This window comes from Petromyzon marinus, chromosome 41 (assembly GCF_048934315.1).
Source record: "Petromyzon marinus isolate PM22_M1 ecotype Great Lakes invasive population chromosome 41, UKy_Petmar_22M1.pri1.0, whole genome shotgun sequence".
In the NCBI taxonomy this organism is placed as follows: Eukaryota; Metazoa; Chordata; class Hyperoartia; order Petromyzontiformes; family Petromyzontidae; genus Petromyzon; species Petromyzon marinus.
This window is the reverse complement of record NC_133707.1, coordinates 4208679-4227441: the sequence shown is the minus strand read 5'-3', so window position 1 is coordinate 4227441 and position 18763 is coordinate 4208679. Positions and strand designations below refer to the sequence as shown.

The 18763-nt window shown below is 54.9% G+C and overlaps 1 protein-coding gene across 1 annotated transcript in view; it reads left to right on the top strand.

Annotated features, from left to right (window-relative positions):
• LOC116951018 (dorsal-ventral patterning tolloid-like protein 1) overlaps positions 1-18763 on the top strand; it is a 52819-nt gene that overhangs the window by 15185 nt on the left and 18871 nt on the right. The window contains exons 3-6 of the mRNA XM_032969286.2: positions 3399-3506; positions 15257-15391; positions 16199-16316; positions 17816-17994. Of these exons, the coding sequence (XP_032825177.2) occupies positions 3399-3506; positions 15257-15391; positions 16199-16316; positions 17816-17994 (540 nt within the window). The remainder of the gene's footprint in view (positions 1-3398; positions 3507-15256; positions 15392-16198; positions 16317-17815; positions 17995-18763) is intronic.

Here is an 18763-nt window from a genome sequence, read left to right as displayed (position 1 = left end):
ATGACCCATAAACAGAGGCCCATAGACTAACACAGAGACCCATAGACTCGCACAGAGACCCATAGACTCGCACAGAGACCCATAGACTCGCACAGAGACCCATAGACTCGCACAGAGACCCATAGGCGCTCACAGAGACCGATAGGCTCGCACAGAGGCCCAAAGACTCGCACAGAGACCCATAGACTCGCACAGAGACCCCTAGACTCACACAGAGACCCATAAACTCACACAGAGACCAGTAGACTCACACAGAGACCTATAGCCATAGACTCGCACAGAGACCCATAGACTCGCACAGAGACCCATAGACTCGCGCAGAGACCCATAGACTCGCACAGAGGCCCATAGACTCCCACAGAGGCCCATAGACTCCCACAGAGGCCCATAGACTCGCACAGAGGCCCATAGACTCGCACAGAGGCCCATAGACTCGCACAGAGGCCCATAGACTCCCACAGAGGCCCATAGACTCACAAAGAGGCCCATAGACTCGCACAGAGGCCCATAGACTCGCACAGAGACCCATAGACTCGCACAGAGACCCATAGACTCGCAGAGACCCATAGACTCGCACAGAGACCCATAGACTCGCACAGAGACCCATAGATTCGCACAGAGGCCCATAGACTCGCACAGAGACCAATAGACTCATACAGAGACCCATAAACTCGCACAGAGGCCCATAGACTCGCACAGAGACCCGTAGATTCACAGAGAGAACCAGAAACTCACAGAGAGGCGCACAGATTCGCACAGGGATCCATAGACTCACATAGAGACGTAAAGACTGGCATGAAGGCCTCGAGACTCGCATAGTGACTCAAAATATCACGGACCTAGAAACTCGCAGAGAGACCCATAGACTCGCATAGAGACCCATAAACTCTCACAGAGACCCATAGACTCGCACAAAGACCCATAAAGTCGCACAGAAACCCATAGACTCGCACAGAGACCCGTAGACTCACACAGAGACCCATAGCCATAGACTCGCACAGAGACCCATAGACTCGCACAGAGACCCATAGACTCGCACAGAGACCCGTAGACTCGCACAGAGACCCATAGACTCGCACAGAGACCCATAGACTCGCACAGAGACCCATAGACTCGCACAGAGACCCATAGGCTCACAGATGCCGAGTTGTGATTGAACCGGTTTCTCAAGTGCAGGAAGTTTTTTTTATGAGTCCCAGCCTGGTAACCAACATGTACAATTTCATTCCGGACTTATTTTGGCTCAACTCCAGCTCTGAGGATGAAAAACAACGGGGTGTGACTGTTCGTGCGAGGGACGTCACCCTGCAGCAGGGTGTGTGCGAAAGTCCCGACCCCCTATGTTGGCTAAGGAAGCTGCTTGAAATAATTTCGGAAGCGGTTCTGTGATATTCACTTCCACAGACCGTTCTCTTAATATCGGGGTGTTCCGCTGTTCAGGAAGTTTGGGATTATTTTGTGAGGGTTCCTAATGGAATATTTATCCCTGGACGTGACGCCGATACGGAAAAAGAAAAAAAATCTGCAAAGGAAGTATAACATATACACTGTTACAGAATACCATTAACATTTGGCTGTTTTTCAACATAGTTTCCACCCTGTTCTCTGCACCTGCACCGGCTCGGGACGAGCGGCAGCATTCCACCCGCCGCACGGCCGTTCATCATCACCGTTGTTATCATCGCCACCACCATCATCGCCACCACCACCATCATCGCCACCACCACCATCGTCGCCACCACCACCATCGTCGCCACCACCACCATCGTCGCCACCACCACCATCATCGCCACCACCATCATCGCCACCACCACCATCATCGCCACCACCACCATCATCGCCACCACCACCATCATCGCCACCACCACCATCATCGCCACCACCACCATCATCATCACCACCACCACGTAGCCATTAGGGCTGCAGAGATGAGGATGTGAGGTGTGAGGGTGGTGCCGGCACGCCTGGGCTGTGTGGTGGACGGGGGCAGCGCAGTCCACCGAGCTGCGCACGTGTGTGTGTACACGTGTGTGTGTGTGTGTACACACGTGTGTGTGTGTACACGTGTGTGTGTGTGTACACGTGTGTGTGTACACGTGTGTGTGTGTGTACGTGTGTGTGTACACGTGTGTGTGTACACGTGTGTGTGTGTGTACACGTGTGTGTGTGTACACGTGTGTACACGTGTGTGTGCGTGTACACGTGTGTGTGTGTACACGTGTGTGTGTGTGTACGCGTGTGTATGTGTACACGTGTGTGTGTACACGCGTGTGTGCGTGTACACGTGTGTGTGTGTACGTGTGTGTACACGTGTGTGTGTGTGTGTACACGTGTGTGTGCGTGTACACGTGTGTGTGTGTACACGTGTGTGTGTGTGTACGTGTGTGTGTACGTGTGTGTGTGTACACGTGTGTGTGCGTGTGCACGTGTGTGTGCGTGTGTACACGTGTGTGTGCGTGTGTACACGTGTGTGTGTGTGTACACGTGTGTGTGTACACGTGTGTGTGTGTGTGTACACGTGTGTGTATACACGTGTGTGTGCGTGTACACTTGTGTGGTAAACAAAGGCAGGAATCCAACAGGGGTTGGCGGGTTCGTAGTGCAGCGCGCTAACCGCTGCACTACCACTCAACACCCTCCTCACCATCACCCACCGCCTCACTACTCTCCTCACCAACCTGCTCGCCGCTCCCATCAGCCTCTCCTGCCCCCGTTCCTCCTCCTCCCATAATGCTGGAGGGAAGGAGAGTGGTAGAGAGGGGGGGGCGGTAGGGGGGAGAGTGATAGAGGGGGGGGGGAGCGGTGGGGGGGGGAGCGGTGGGGGGGGGGGAGCGGTGGGGGGGGAGCGGTGGGGGGGGTGGAGCGAGAGAGAGAGAGAGTCCAGGTCCAGGCTGTTCTCCTATAACGCCTCCGGCTGTTCCCACAACGCAATGAATGTATTAGGCAACACGGTTCTGAGAACGCGGGATGCGTTCAGGACGTGACGCGATCGAGCGAACGGAGCGACGTCGCAGCGCGAGCGGGAGGAATGAGCGGCCGTAGCGGCTGCCTCGACGGAGCATCGCTCGAAGTGGGCAGCTGCTCAACGCCACCCACGCGCCTCAGTGTTGGTTCGACCTCCGAACACATCTCACCCTATGGTCGCTGACTGCGCCCTTACCCTGTCGTATTCATCGATTTACTAACACGCGATTTCCCACCCACCCCCCTGAACTACCGCCACGTGATAGTTGAATAGACTGAGCAAGGCGTGGCCTCACCTTGGCCTGTCGATGAATGTGAGGGTTGATGGGTCACAGCCCCCCTTACCGCTGGTGAGTCTGACCCCTGTGCCCCCCTTACCGCTGGTGAGTCTGACCCCTGTGCCCCCCCCCCTCCCCCCACCGTTTTCATGGCAGCTGCGTTCGTGGGGGACGTTGCCCTGGACGACCGCGACCTGAGGCTCCTGAGGCTGCACGGGGCACGGGGCAACTCCACACGGAGGGCACGCGGGGACCTCACCACGGGTACGAGGGCCTCACCACCGCATCGCTCTAACACTCACCACCTCGCTCTAACACTCACCACCACCTCACTCTAACACTCACCACCACCACCACCTCACTCTAACACTCACCACTACCTCACTCTAACACTCACCACCACCTCACTCTAACACTCACCACCACCTCACTCTAACACTCACCACCACCACCACCTCACTCTAACACTCACCACCTCGCTCTACCACTCACCACTACCTCACTCTACCACTCACCACCACCACTACCACCACCTCACTACCATTCACCACCTCGCTCTACCACTCACCACTACCTCACTTTAACACTCACCACCACCACCTCACTCTACCACTCACCACCTCGCTCTACCACTCACCACCACCTCGCTCTACCACTCACCACCACCTCGCTCTACCACTCACCACCACCTCACTCTACCACTCACCACCACCTCACTCTAACACTCACCACCACTACCACCACCTCACTCTACCACTCACCACCTCGCTCTACCACTCACCACTACCTCACTCTAACACTCACCACCACCACCTCGCTCTAACACTCACCACCACCACTACGTCACTCTAACTCTCACCACCTCACTCTAACTCTCACCACCTCACTCTACCACTCACCACCACCTCGCTCTACCACTCACCACTACCTCGCGCTAAGACTCACCACCACCACCACCACCTCACTCTACCACTCACCACCGCATCGCTCTACCACTCACCACCTCGCTCTAACACTCACCACCACCACCTCGCTCTAACACTCACCACCACCTCACTCTAACACTCACCACCACCACCTCACTCTACCACTCACCACCTCGCTCTAACACTCACCACCACCTCACTCTAACACTCACCACCACCTCGCTCTACCACTCACCACCGCATCGCTCTACCACTCACCACAAACTCGCTCTAACACTCACCACCACCTCACTCTAACACTCACCACCACCTCGCTCTACCACTCACCACCACCTCGCTCTACCACTCACCACCTCGCTCTAACACTCACCACAACCTCGCTCTAACACTCACCACCTCGCTCTAACACTCACCACCACCACCTCGCTCTACCACTCACCACCACCTCACTCTAACACTCACCACCACCTCACTCTAACACTCACCACCTCGCTCTAACACTCACCACCACCTCACTCTAACACTCACCACCACCTCACTCTACCACTCACCACCACCACTACCTCACTCTAACACTCACCACCACCACCACCTCACTCTACCACTCACCACTACCTCACTCTAACACTCACCACCACCACCACCTCACTCTACCACTCACCACTACCTCACTCTAACACTCACCACCACCACCACCTCGCTCTACCACTCACCACTACCTCACTCTACCACTCACCACCACCACTACCACCACCTCACTCTACCATTCACCACCTCACTCTACCACTCACCACCTCGCTCTACCACTAACCACCACCTCGCTCTACCACTCACCACCACCTCGCGCTAAGACTCATCACCACCACCACCTCACTCTAACACTCACCACCACTACCACCACCTCACTCTACCACTCACCACCTCGCTCTACTACTCACCACTACCTCACTCTAACACTCACCACCACCACCTCGCTCTAACACTCACCACCACCACTACGTCACTCTAACTCTCACCACCTCACTCTACCACTCACCACCACCTCGCGCTAAGACTCACCACCACCACCACCACCTCACTCTACCACTCACCACCACCTCACTCTACCACTCACCACCTCACTCTACCACTCACCACCTCACTCTACCACTCACCACCACTACTATCTCACTCTAACACTCACCACCGCATCGCTCTACCACTCACCACCACCACCACCTCACTCTACCACTCACCACTACCTCACTCTAACACTCACCACCTCGCTCTACCACTCACCACCACTACCACCTCACGCTAACACTCACCACCACCACCTCACGCTAACACTCACCACCACCACCGCATCGCTCTACCACTCACCACCTCACTCTTCCACTCACCACCACCACCACCTCACTCTACCACTCACCACCACCACCTCACTCTAACACTCACCACCTCACTCTACCACTCACCACCTCACTCTACCACTCACCACCGCATCACTCTACCACTCACCACCGCATCACTCTAACACTCACCACCACCACCTCGCGCTAACACTCACCACCACCACCACCTCACTCTACCACTCACCACCACCACCTCACTCTACCCCTCACCACCACCACCACCACCTCACTCTACCACTCACCACCTCACTCTACCACTCACCACTACCTCACTCTACCACTCACCACCTCACTCTACCACTCACCGCATCACTCTACCACTCACCACCACCACCTCACTCTACCCCTCACCACCACCACCACCACCACTCACCACCGCATCACTCTACCACTCACCACCACCACCACCTCACTCTACCACTCACCACCACCACCACCTCACTCTACCCCTCACCACCACCTCACGCTAACACTCACCACCACCTCACTCTACCCCTCACCACCACGACCTCACTCTACCCCTTACCACCACCACCTCACGCTAACACTCACCACCACGACCTCACTCTACCCCTCACCACCACCACCTCACGCTAACACTCACCACCACCACCACTTTACTCTACCCCTCACCATTTTGCCTCACCACCACTGCTAACACCACCACAACCTCACCGTCACCCTTACCAACATGCTCACTGCTACCCTCACCACCCACCTCGCCACTCTCCACGCGCGTGCTCACAGCACTCCGCGGGAGCGTCGCCATTCCTCTTTGTGACGTCACCGCCGTCGTGGACTCGCTGGGGAGTGGGGGTGAGGGGTGGGGGTGAGGGGCGGGTGGTGAGGGGTAGGAGTGAGGGGTGGGGGTGAGGGGTGGGGGTGAGGGGTGGGTGGTGAGGGGTGGGTGGTGAGGGGGGGGTGGTGAGGGGCGTGGGTGAGGGGGGGTGGTGAGGGGTGGGGGTGAGGGGGGGTGGTGAGTGGGGGTTTGGGGGGGGGTTGCGGGGGGGGGGTGCCCGTTTTATTTTGCTCTTCGAGTTTTGAGTTCTTGGCATCGCGTCTGCCGTGCAAGTCGATACAGTCTCGATTGTGAAAGCAACTTTTATGATGCTACTACGACTCACTCGTGTACCCTGAAGAGTCACACTCCAAGACTCTCTTTCAGTAAGGGAGCCATCGTGCTGCTGCTGCTGCTGTGCGATCCCAATCGAGTCATTCGCCCGTCACGTTTTTAGCGTTGGGATGTTTTTTGTTGTTGCTGTTGACCAATGGCATGTGCGTGCGGTACATTGCGTGCTGTTGTTTTGGTTGTTGTTTAGTTACGGGGAGCAAACTGTAGGGCCCGGAGGGAAACCCTCGCAGACCAGGGGGAGATAATACAAACTCCACCAACTCACTCACATTCTGCAGAACAGGGGGAGATAATACAAACTCCACTAACTCACTCACATTCTGCAGAACAGGGGGAGATAATACAAACTCCACTAACTCACTCACATTCTGCAGAACAGGGGGAGATAATACAAACTCCACTAACTCACTCACATTCTGCAGAACAGGGGGAGATAATACAAACTCCACTAACTCACTCACATTCTGCAGAACAGGGGGAGATAATACAAACTCCACTAACTCACTCACATTCTGCAGAACAGGGGGAGATAATACAAACTCCACTAACTCACTCACATTCTGCAGAACAGGGGGAGATAATACAAACTCCACTAACTCACTCACATTCTGCAGAACAGGGGGAGATAATACAAACTCCACTAACTCACTCACATTCTGCAGAACAGGGGGAGATAATACAAACTCCACTAACTCACTCACATTCTGCAGAACAGGGGGAGATAATACAAACTCCACTAACTCACTCACATTCTGCAGAACAGGGGGAGATAATACAAACTCCACTAACTCACTCACATTCTGCAGAACAGGGGGAGATAATACAAACTCCACTAACTCACTCACATTCTGCAGAACAGGGGGAGATAATACAAACTCCACTAACTCACTCACATTCTGCAGAACAGGGGGAGATAATACAAACTCCACTAACTCACTCACATTCTGCAGAACAGGGGGAGATAATACAAACTCCACTAACTCACTCACATTCTGCAGAACAGGGGGAGATAATACAAACTCCACTAACTCACTCACATTCTGCAGAACAGGGGGAGATAATACAAACTCCACTAACTCACTCACATTCTGCAGAACAGGGGGAGATAATACAAACTCCACTAACTCATTCACATTCTGCAGAACAGGGGGAGATAATACAAACTCCACTAACTCACTCACATTCTGCAGAACAGGGGGAGATAATACAAACTCCACTAACTCACTCACATTCTGCAGAACAGGGGGAGATAATACAAACTCCACTAACTCACTCACATTCTGCAGAACAGGGGGAGATAATACAAACTCCACTAACTCATTCACATTCTGCAGAACAGGGGGAGATAATACAAACTCCACTAACTCACTCACATTCTGCAGAACAGGGGGAGATAATACAAACGCCACTAACTCATTCACATTCTGCAGAACAGGGGGAGATAATACAAACTCCACTAACTCACTCACATTCTGCAGAACAGGGGGAGATAATACAAACTCCACTAACTCATTCACATTCTGCAGAACAGGGGGAGATGATACAACCTCCATGCACTCACGCTCTAACAAACATTCACACTCAAAGATCTCCTGTAAAACCTTAACAGAATTTCGGAGCAAGTGCTGTTAGCGAGCACCTATGACGGCCAGCACGGCACACGAGGTGGTGGTGGGTGGCCAGCACCACGCCCGGCCGAATTTTTCTCCCCAGTGACATTGTCAACACACCGCACCAGGTACTCATTTGAGGCTGAGTCGACCTAAGGCAGGAGGTCCAGGACCGGTTCAGATCATCGTCACTGGTGTTGGCCGTGAGCGGGAATCAAACTCGGGCCACCGGGTTCGTAGCGCATCGCGCTAACCGCTGTACCACAATAGATCACCTCCCCACCACCAGGAGGACATCGAGCAACGCCTGGTACCACCTCGTGGATCTCTGGCCCTCACCCGGCCACCAGTCTCTGCGAGTCGCCACGCTCCGTCCCAGCTCGACGTAAAACAATAACCCCGTGGCCTCGTCTCCCCAACGTCGCGAGGAATTGGCAAAAAGTCCCCCGTAGGTCGAAGTCATCCAGACGGGAACCCACAGCTGGCCTCCTCGGATACACAACTCCTCCACAGCCATCCTCATCTGCCACTCCTAGTGCACAATGAGTCATTTGCACCCCGCCCCCCCACTCAAAAATGATTATTGGTACGAACGAAGATGGCAGACGCTAACAAAAATAGAGGATTCCTTTAAAAAAAAACCTATTAATTTGGCAACAAGAGCACGTCGACCAAGGAGACGGAGTGATGATGGCAATGGAGAGAGACCTTCAGTGGATTGACCGCGGCTGCTGATGATGAATGTGATGATCCACCACCAAGAGATAAGACACCAAATGGGAACGTTGTCACACAAAGCAGACAACAATAACAATACGCTTGCTGCTCGTGGTGGACACTGCCCGTGGTGGACACTCCCCGTGGTGGACACTGCTCGTGGTGGACACTGCCCGTGGTGGACACTGCTCGTGGTGGACACGAGCAGCCTTTGCCACCCCGAGTGGTACCGACCCGGGACCCCCTTCCTTGGCCCATGGACCCATGAATCATCCTTGCCGCTGTCTCACGACGCGCGGACAGAGAGAGGCGTTGACAGCGGAGAGACGCGTGGACAGAGAGACGCTTCCTTGTCTCGTCGTGCGCACCCCCCCCCCCCCAAACTCATCATCCCGGCACGGCCCCCATCCGGCCGCTCCAAGATGGCCTTCAAAGCGGTCGCACGCGAGACCCCCATGTGGTTTCCATTTTTGCGGAGATTAATTCGCTCCACATGCCCCCACCCATCCCCATCCCCCCAACCCCCCTACAACCCCCCCATGCCACCCCATCCCCCCCACCCCCCCACACCCCCCATGCCCCCCACCCCCCCATGCCCCCCACCCCGCGTTGCCGTTGAAGAGGCTGTAGGGGGCAAGTGTTGTCGCCGGCACGCACTGACGACGGCCCACGCCTCGTCATCTTTTGCCTCCCTCGTGGTCCTAAATTTGAGGCCGAGTCGACCTAGGGGGGGGGGCGGAGGAGGGGGTTGGCGCTAGTCATCAGCGATGTTGGCCGCGAGCGGGGATCGAACACGCGGTCACCGCAGCCCCCAAAGCGCCACGCTGACGCCCTCCAAAGGCAAACGTTCCCCGTGTAGCCTCAACAGACTGTTGGGGCAAGTGCTGTTAGCGAAGTAGCACCGACGAAGGCCGCGCTACGGCACGTGCGCTCATGAGCAATTAAACGAGGACTCTTAACGCACTCACGGACTCGCACTGATACACACACACACTCGCACTGACACACACACACACTCAATCATTCGCACGCAACAAACTCGGACACATAAACACACAATGACTCTGCGTACTTCATCACGCGAACTCTCGTAAATGTAGAAAAAAAAGATTCCCCCGTTTCGCCTTAAGTGTCTCCCCAGTGGCGATGTTTACACACCGCACCAGGTCCTCATTTTAGGCGGAGTCGACCTAGGGGAGGCCCAGCGCGGCGCGCAAACCCCCCCCCCCCCCCCGCCACACATACACGCGTTCATAGACGCAGCGGAACACACGAACACACACGCACAGAGGAGACGCGATGGGAGGAGGGTGGGCGGAATGGCTGTTTGAGAGCTGTGTTTGGCTCGAGGCTGATGGAATCCCATCCGGTCGGCTCCAGCGAGCTCCCAGTGAGAGGACCTCCACGCACATCTCTCAGTCTCGGCAGGGAGCGCGACACTGACTCTGTACTCCTCCTCCCCTCTCACCCCCCCCTCACTCCTCCCCCCCCCGACTCCATCCCCCCCCCCCCCGACTCCATCACCCCCCCCCCCGACTCCATCACTCCCCCCGACTCCATCACTCCCCCCCCGACTCCATCACTCCCCCCGACTCCATCACTCCCCCCCCCCCAACTCCATCACTCCCCCCCCCGACTCCATCACTCCCCCCCACCCTCCCGACTCCATCACCCCCCCCCCCGACTCCATCACCCCCCCCCCCCCCGACTCCATCACTCCCCCCCCCCCCGACTCCATCACTCCCTGGCCTATGTTACTCCATCACCTACTTCACTGTTCTGTACTAATGTTTTCCCCTATAAGACGTGTTCCCCTACAAGACATCATCAATGTGTGGGCCTTCACACATTTGAAACCATTGGGGGGTTGACAGCATCACAATAATGATGGGGGGGGGAAGTGTTTTCACCATTTGTGTACTGTCAGGGGCCACACTAGAGGCCACCAGGGACTGCCAGTGGCCTGCCATCATTCTCTCACTCCATCATTCCATGAATCCACCACTCCCCCGACTCCACCACTCCCTGGCTAACTTACCCCAGCGCCTACCATCATCACGCCATCACTCCCTCGCTCTATCACTCGCTGCCTCGCATCGCTCGCTCCCATGGCTTGCCCCCCCCCCACCCCTTCACTTCGCCCCCCCCCCCCCTAATCGATGCGTGGTCGCCACTTTGGACACCTGCTGCTCCCTCGCCAGGGCCCTGCTGAGCCTCACCAGGAATAAACACACCATGTTTACTTGCGCGCGCCAGCTGCCAGGACCTGTTGCTGCTGCTGCTGCTGCTGCCTGTTTATATTTAGACACTCGGCGTTGGGCGGGTGTGTGGGTTTCCAGAGCGTTCAGCAATATCTGGCGTCCCGACGCAAGCCTCGGGCCAGGCTACTAATTGGTAGCGCGCATCGCGAGCTCAACTCTAGCGGTGTAAGGATTTGTGTTTCATCATTATTTATCGTGGGAGGGGTGGGGCGGCGGTAGATGCGTTCCTGATAAGGGCTGCGTGAAGCGAAAGCATAACGCCGCGCCCTCTGCGTTCTAACGGGGCACGCGTTCTAACGGGTGCGCGTTGTGCGTTGTCCAAAAAGTGTTATTCCGAAAGAAAGAACCACGTTACAGCGAAAATAATTCCATGAATCCATCACCCTCCCGACCCCATCGAAAACCGTGTTTGAGTAAAAACTGCGTGTTAAGCGAGGACTGAACGTGATTACCAAATTTGGAAAATGAGCCATCGATATTACTTCGGACATTTGCGAGACAAACGCTGCCGGGGGTGGTGCCAGCCACACCACCCATTCATGTGTCGGGCTGAATTTTAATAGGAGCTCCTAGTAACAAAGACAAAGATCCCCCTTAAACATACCGTTGGGGCAAGTGCTGTTAGCAAGTAGCACCTATGAAGGCCAGCACGGCACACGAGGGGGTGGGTGGACAGCGCCACGCCCGGCCGCCTTTGTCTCCCCAGTGGCGATGTTTACCCACCGCACTAGGTACTGATTTTAGGCTGAGTCGACCTAGAGGAGGCCCAGGACCGGTTCAGATAACAGTCGTAAGCGGGAATCGAACTCGGGACGCCGGGTTCGTAGCGCAGCGCGCTAACCGCTACACCACGGCACACTCCACACACACTCGCACACAGACGGGGGAGGCTGGTTTCAAACTGCAGCGGCTAGAAATCAAATTCCCCAAACAAACAGAGTCCTTACCCCCGCCCCTGCCAGGCAGCTGCGTTCATTCCGGACGGAGCTTAATCCCCTCTCTCAAATAAACAACCACCCCCAACCCCCTGGAGTTGTTATCTGTCAGCTGGACCGCGATGACGCGGGGACCCCTCGTCCTCCGCCTGGTCTCGGCCCCCCCCACTGGCACCATGCCCCGGCCGCCGTAGTCTCCCCCCTCGCCGCACGCCCTGTTCGCCCGAGCGGCGGCGTGGCCGTTGACGTGATTCAAAGCCGCGGTAGCGAGGAAATGATCTGCGCTCCGACGCTGCTGCCGCTGCTCTCGCCGTGTATGATGATTATTGTTATAGCCTGACCAGGAAACCATTCGTCATGCGGGATGTGAGGTGGGGTGGAGGGGTCCGCCTTGGGCTGTGGGAGTGGGCCCTGACTCTCATCTCACGCGGGGCCCCGGTGTGGGCGATCGGGCTCCGAGTCTTGACGTGCGCTGTCTCACTCTCTCATTCGTGCTCAGCCACGGCACGGTGATGGTCCGTGGCCCTCTTAAGTTGCTCGCTCCGTCCCTCGCTAGCTCCGTCACTCGCTAGCTCCGTCGCTCGCTAGCTCCGTCGCTCGCTAGCTCCGTCGCTCGCTAGCTCCGTCGCTCTCGAGCTCCGTCACTCTCGAGCTCCGTCACTCTCGAGCTCCGTCGCTCGCTAGCTCCGTCGCTCGCTAGCTCCGTCGCTCGCTAGCTCCGTCGCTCGCTAGCTCCGTCGCTCGCTAGCTCCGTCGCTCGCTAGCTCCGTCGCTCTCGAGCTCCGTCGCTCTCGAGCTCCGTCGCTCGCTAGCTCCGTCGCTCGCTAGCTCCGTCGCTCGCTAGCTCCGTCGCTCGCTAGCTCCGTCACTCGCTACAGTGAGGGGAAAAAGTATTTGATCCCCTGCTGATTTTGTACGTTTGCCCACTGACAAAGAAATGATCAGTCTATCATTTTAATGGTAGGTTTATTTGAACAGTGAGAGACAGAATAACAACAAAAAAATCCAGAAAAACGCATGTCAAAAATGTTATAAATTGATGTGAATTTTAATGAGGGAAATAAGTATTTGGCCCCCTCTAAATCAGAAAGATTTCTGGCTCCCATGTGTCTTTTATACAGGTAACGAGCTGAGATTAGGAGCACACTCTTAAAGGGAGTGCTCCTAATCTCAGCTTATTACCTGTATAAAAGGCACCTGTCCACAGAAGCAATCAATCAGATTCCAAACTCTCCACCATGGCCAAGACCAAAGAGCTCTCCAAGGATGTCAGGGACAAGATTGTAGACCTACACAAGGCTGGAATGGGCTAAAAGACCATTGCCAAGCAGCTTGGTGAGAAGGTGACAACAGTTGGTGCGATTATTCTCAAATGGAAGAAACACAAAAGAACTGTCAATCTCCCTCGGCCTGGGGCTTTATGCAAGATCTCACCTCGTGGAGTTGCAATGATCATGAGAACGGTGAGGAATCAGCCCAGAACTACACGGGAGGATATTGTCAATGATCTCAAGGCAGTTGGGACCATAGTCACCAAGAAAACAATTGGTAACACACTATGCCGTGAAGGACTGAAATCCTGCAGCGCCCGCAAGGTCCCCCTGCTCAAGAAAGCACATATACATGCCCGTCTGAAGTTTGCCAATGAACATCTGAATGATTCAGAGGACAACTGGGTGAAAGTGTTGAGGTCAGATGAGACCAAAATGGAGCTCTTTGGCATCAACTCAACTCTCCGTGTTTGGAGGAGGAGGAATGCTGCTTATGACCCCAAGAACACCATCCCCACCGTCAAACATGGAGGTGGAACACATGCTTTGGGGGTGTTTTTCTGCTAAGGGGACAGGACAACTTCACCGCATCAAAGGGACAATGGTCGGGGCCATGTACCGTCAAATCTTGGGTGAGAACCTCCTTTCCTCAGCCAGGGCATTGAAAATGGGTCGTGGATGGGTATTCTAGCATGGCAATGACCCAAAACACACGGCTAAGGCAACAAAGGAGTGGCTCAAGAAGAAGCACATTAAGGTCCTGGAGTGGCCTAGCCAGTCTCCAGACCTTAATCCCATAGAAAATTTGTGGAGGGAGCTGATGGTTCGAGTTGCCAAACGTCAGCCTCGAAACCTTAATGACTTGGAGAAGATCTGCAAAGAGGAGTGGGACAAAATCCCTCCTGAGATGTGTGCAAACCTGGTGGCCAGCTACAAGAAAGTCTGACCTCTGTGATTGCCAACAAGGGTTTTGCCATCAAGTACTAAGTCATGTTTTGCAGTGGGGTCAAATACTTATTTCCCTTATTAAAATGCAAATCAATTTATAACATTTTTGACGTGCGTTTTCCTGGTTTTGTGTTGTTATTCTGTCTCTCACTGTTCAAATAAACCTACCATTAAAATTATAGACTGATCATTTCTTTGTCAGTGGGCAAACGTACAAAATCAGCAGGGGATCAAATACGTTTTTCCCTCACTGTAGCTCCGTTACTCGCTAGCTCCGTCGCTCGCTAGCTCCATCACACTCCATCGACCTTCCCACGGCACCTGTGTGTCGTCGGGATGAGTCTGCGATTTAAACACTTCGGATTTGAATTTTGATTTAAAGCTTTCGTGACTGCAGTGATTCATATTCTTGGTTCTTTCGGTAAAGTCACACTTCGGATTTGCCAGGACTTTTTGCGTTTCTCTGTTACTCGGTCATTCACATTCCGTGCATGGACATTGCTTCGTCATTTACACGCCTGCAATCGGCACTGTGCAACCAGCACTGTGGAGGCAGCAGCGAGGGTTGGTGGATCACCACAGAGATGTTGGGAAACTTTCTTCCCGTGGGCATCGAGGAGGAGGAGCCCATACCCCAGGCTCTGCCAGCAAAAATGTGAACCCTGCCTGTTCCATCTGTACGGGATCGAGTGTTTGCTCCTTCGCATGCATGGGTTATTTCCGAGTTCCTCTCTACTATGGTCGCACCGATTTGCTCTTCCCTGCGGTTCCACCAAGTTGTGCTCTCTCTCTCTCTCTGTCTCCGCTGCGGTCGCTGCAGACGTCCGGCCGGGCAGCAGCAGCACGAGGAGGAGGCCCGAGGGGAGCGCGCGGCCAAGGAGAGCGGCCACGGCGCGGCCCGAGAGGATCTGGCCCGGCGGCGTCATCCCCTACGTCATCGGCGGAAACTTCACCGGTGAGCAGGAGGCGGGGGGCGGGAGGGGGGTGGTGGTGAGGAGCGGGGAAGGGGAGGGGGGACCCTGTGGTACCGCCGGCGTCCGTCGGCGTCCGACTGCGGAGGCCCTCTCGGTACCCATGCGCCGCCAGGCCTGGAGAGCCGAGCCCGCTTGGGTCCGCTGGGCCGGCGCTCCTGTGGCAGGCAGCCGGAGCGGGCGCAGCGATGGATTCGTGAATCTATCCGTGCGGAGCTCTGCCTTTTAAGCACGCGTGTCCCAGGACTTTCCCCGAGCAGCAGCACTTGCCGTCCCAACAGCCTGTTAAAGGCTACCTGGTGGATCTTTGTCTTTGTAAGGGTGTGTGACACGGGGTGTGAGTCAGCGTGTCATGTGTCAATGGGGGCGGTAGTGCAGTGAGATGTAGGGACAAGTCATTATGCAACTGCAAGAACATAAACTGGCAGTCTTTAGTCTGTGACCACATGTATGTGTGTGTGTGTGGGCAGCGGTAATCGTAGCGGTTAGCGCGCTGCGCTACGAACATCCTGTTCAATTCAGAGTTCGATTCCCGCTCGTGGCAAACACCAGTGATGTTTATCGGGAACCGTCCTGGACCTCCCCTAGGTCGACTCAGCCTCAAATTAGTCTCTGGTGCAGTGTGTGCGAACATCGGCACTTGGCAGACATAAAGGTGGCCGGGCGTGGTGTTGGCCACCCACCCCCTCGTGTGCCTTGCCGGGCTTCACGGGTGCTGCTCACTAACAGCACTTGCACCGACAGTCTGCGTAGGCTACACGGGGGATCTTTGTCTCTGTGCGCATGTGCAGGGAGCCAGCGCGCGATGTTCAAGCAGGCGATGCGGCACTGGGAGCGCTTCACGTGCGTCACCTTCGTGGAACGCAGTGAAGAGGAGAGCTACATCGTCTTCACCTACCGGCCGTGCGGGTGGGACTGCGCGACGACGCGATGCGACCGAGCGATGACGTCGCGGGACCGAGCGATGACGTCACGGGACCGAGCGATGACGTCACGGGACCGAGCGATGACGTCACGGGACTAAGCGCTGACGTGACGGGACTGAGCGCTGACGTGACGAGACCGAGCGATGACGTCACGGGACCGAGCGATGACGTCACGGGACCTATTGATGACAACACATAACCTATTGATGACGGGATGGGACCTCAAGAGAGTGTCGATGCATTTGGGCTCGCCTCTCTATAGATGTAGGTAGGGATGATGAGTCAACCCCCCCCCCACCAACCATGAGTTGAACTTGTGACCTCGCGATTGCGAGCCACTCGCTTGGTCCGCCCTGGCCAGTGACAAAACCGATGACGTCATGGGATGGTGGTGGTGGCGGCAATCGGTGGCAATGGTGGTTGTGGCGATGGTGTTGGCAGTGGCGGTGGTGATGGCAATGGTGGTGGCAGTGGTGGTAGCTGTGGTGATTGTGGCGGTAGTGATGGCGATGGTGATGATGGTGTTGATGGTGGTGGTGGTGCCGGTGGCGGCAGTGGTGATGGAACGATGACAAAACCGACCGGCGTGGTCACGTGACCAGCGAGGGGCAGCCTCAGCTGGAGGGGGGGGGGGGGCGTGGATTGTGTAACGTGCGGGCAGAGGGCCGGAATGGAACGAGATGGCTTGTGAGGAGGAGGAGGGGCCTAGCGGGTGAAGCCCCCCCCGGTGGCTCTCATTTTATTAGAGCCACATTGTCACCACTCCCACCTCCTTCCCAGCACCACAGCAGCGCCAATCACCCCCCCAAGGCCCCCTCCCCAATTCTCTCGCAGTTGCTGACGAGAATAACGGAGGCGCGGAGAGCGATTGCCCACAATTCCTTGTGCGCGCGCATGACAGGTGTAGTGAGTTAGCTGTGATGAGTTAGCTGTGATTAGTTAGCTGTGGTTAGTTAGCTGTGGTTAGTTGGCTGTGTATTCTTGATTCTTTCGGTAAAGTCACGTAGAAGGGAAACAATAAAATAATAAAAATACGTGACTTCACCGAAAGGACCAAGAATATGACTCCCTGCAGTCACGAAAGCTTCAAATCAAAATTTATTTAGCTGTGGTTAGTAACTTTGGCTAGTTAACTGTGGTCAGACACCGCGGCGAGTTAACCACGGCTAGCTCAATTGTGGTCGGTCACTGCGGTGAGTTAACCGTGGCTGGCCACCGTGGCGAGTTGGTGGTGGCTAGTTCAGTTTCAGTTTCATTCATTAGGAGGTATAACCCCGTGAGCCATGCGGCTCTTGACTCGGGCGCAACCGCAACAAAACAAAAGCATGAACAAGAAAACGTCTTAAAGTGACTACGCGCAACAGAAAAATCCAGGAAAAAAACAGCAAAGTCTTTCAGTTAACCGTGGTTAGCAACTAGCGGTGGGTGAGTTAACCGGCCGGAGTGTGTGTGTGGGGGGGGGGGGGGTGTGTCCGTCCACAGCTGTTGCTCGTTTGTGGGCCGCATGGGCGATGGGCCGCAGGCCATCTCCATCGGGAAGAACTGTGACAAGTTCGGCATCGTGGTGCATGAGCTGGGCCACGTGATCGGCTTCTGGCACGAGCACACGCGGCCCGACCGGGACCACCACGTGGGCATCGTACGCGAGAACATCCAGCCCGGTGGGCCGTCGTCGGCGTCATTAGCATCATTGTTATCGTTGTTATCATCGTAGTCGTTGTCGTCGTAGTCATAGTCATCATCATAGTCATTGTTAACATAATAGTCATTGTTAACGTCACTCATTGTTATCGTCATCAGCATCATAGTCGTTGTTATCATCATCATAGTCATTGTCATCGTCATAGTCATTGTTAACATCAGTAATTTTTATATTCTTGGTTCTTTTGGTAAAGTCACGTTGAATAATAAAAACAATAAAATAATAAAATATATATTTAAAAAAATTCCCACGACGTTTCGACTGCAACACAAGCAGTCATCATCAGGTGTGAAAACCAACGGCAAGAACATTTGAAAGAAGTGGCAGTTAGTATTTATTAATTTATTTTTAAACGTTAGCGCCACGGATAGCGATTTGACAGTTTGTTTAGATGGACGAGTCCATCTATGTTCGTAAAACAGGAGGGGGGAGACGAAAAATTAATGTATGCTGTCTGAATGCCACCGTAAGCGTGAACAATCAATTAAGACCCGAAATGGTTTATCAAATCCTTCAAATGATTGGTAAGCCAGAATCCATCTTATAGTCATTGTCATCGTCATCATCGTAGTCGTTGTCATAGTCATTGTCATCGTCATAGTCATTGTTAACATCATAGTCATTGTTAATGTCAGTCATTGTTATCGTCATCAGCATCATAGTCGTTGTCATCGTCGTTATTGTCTTCGCCACCATCATGGGCGTCGTCATCATCATCGTTGCCACCG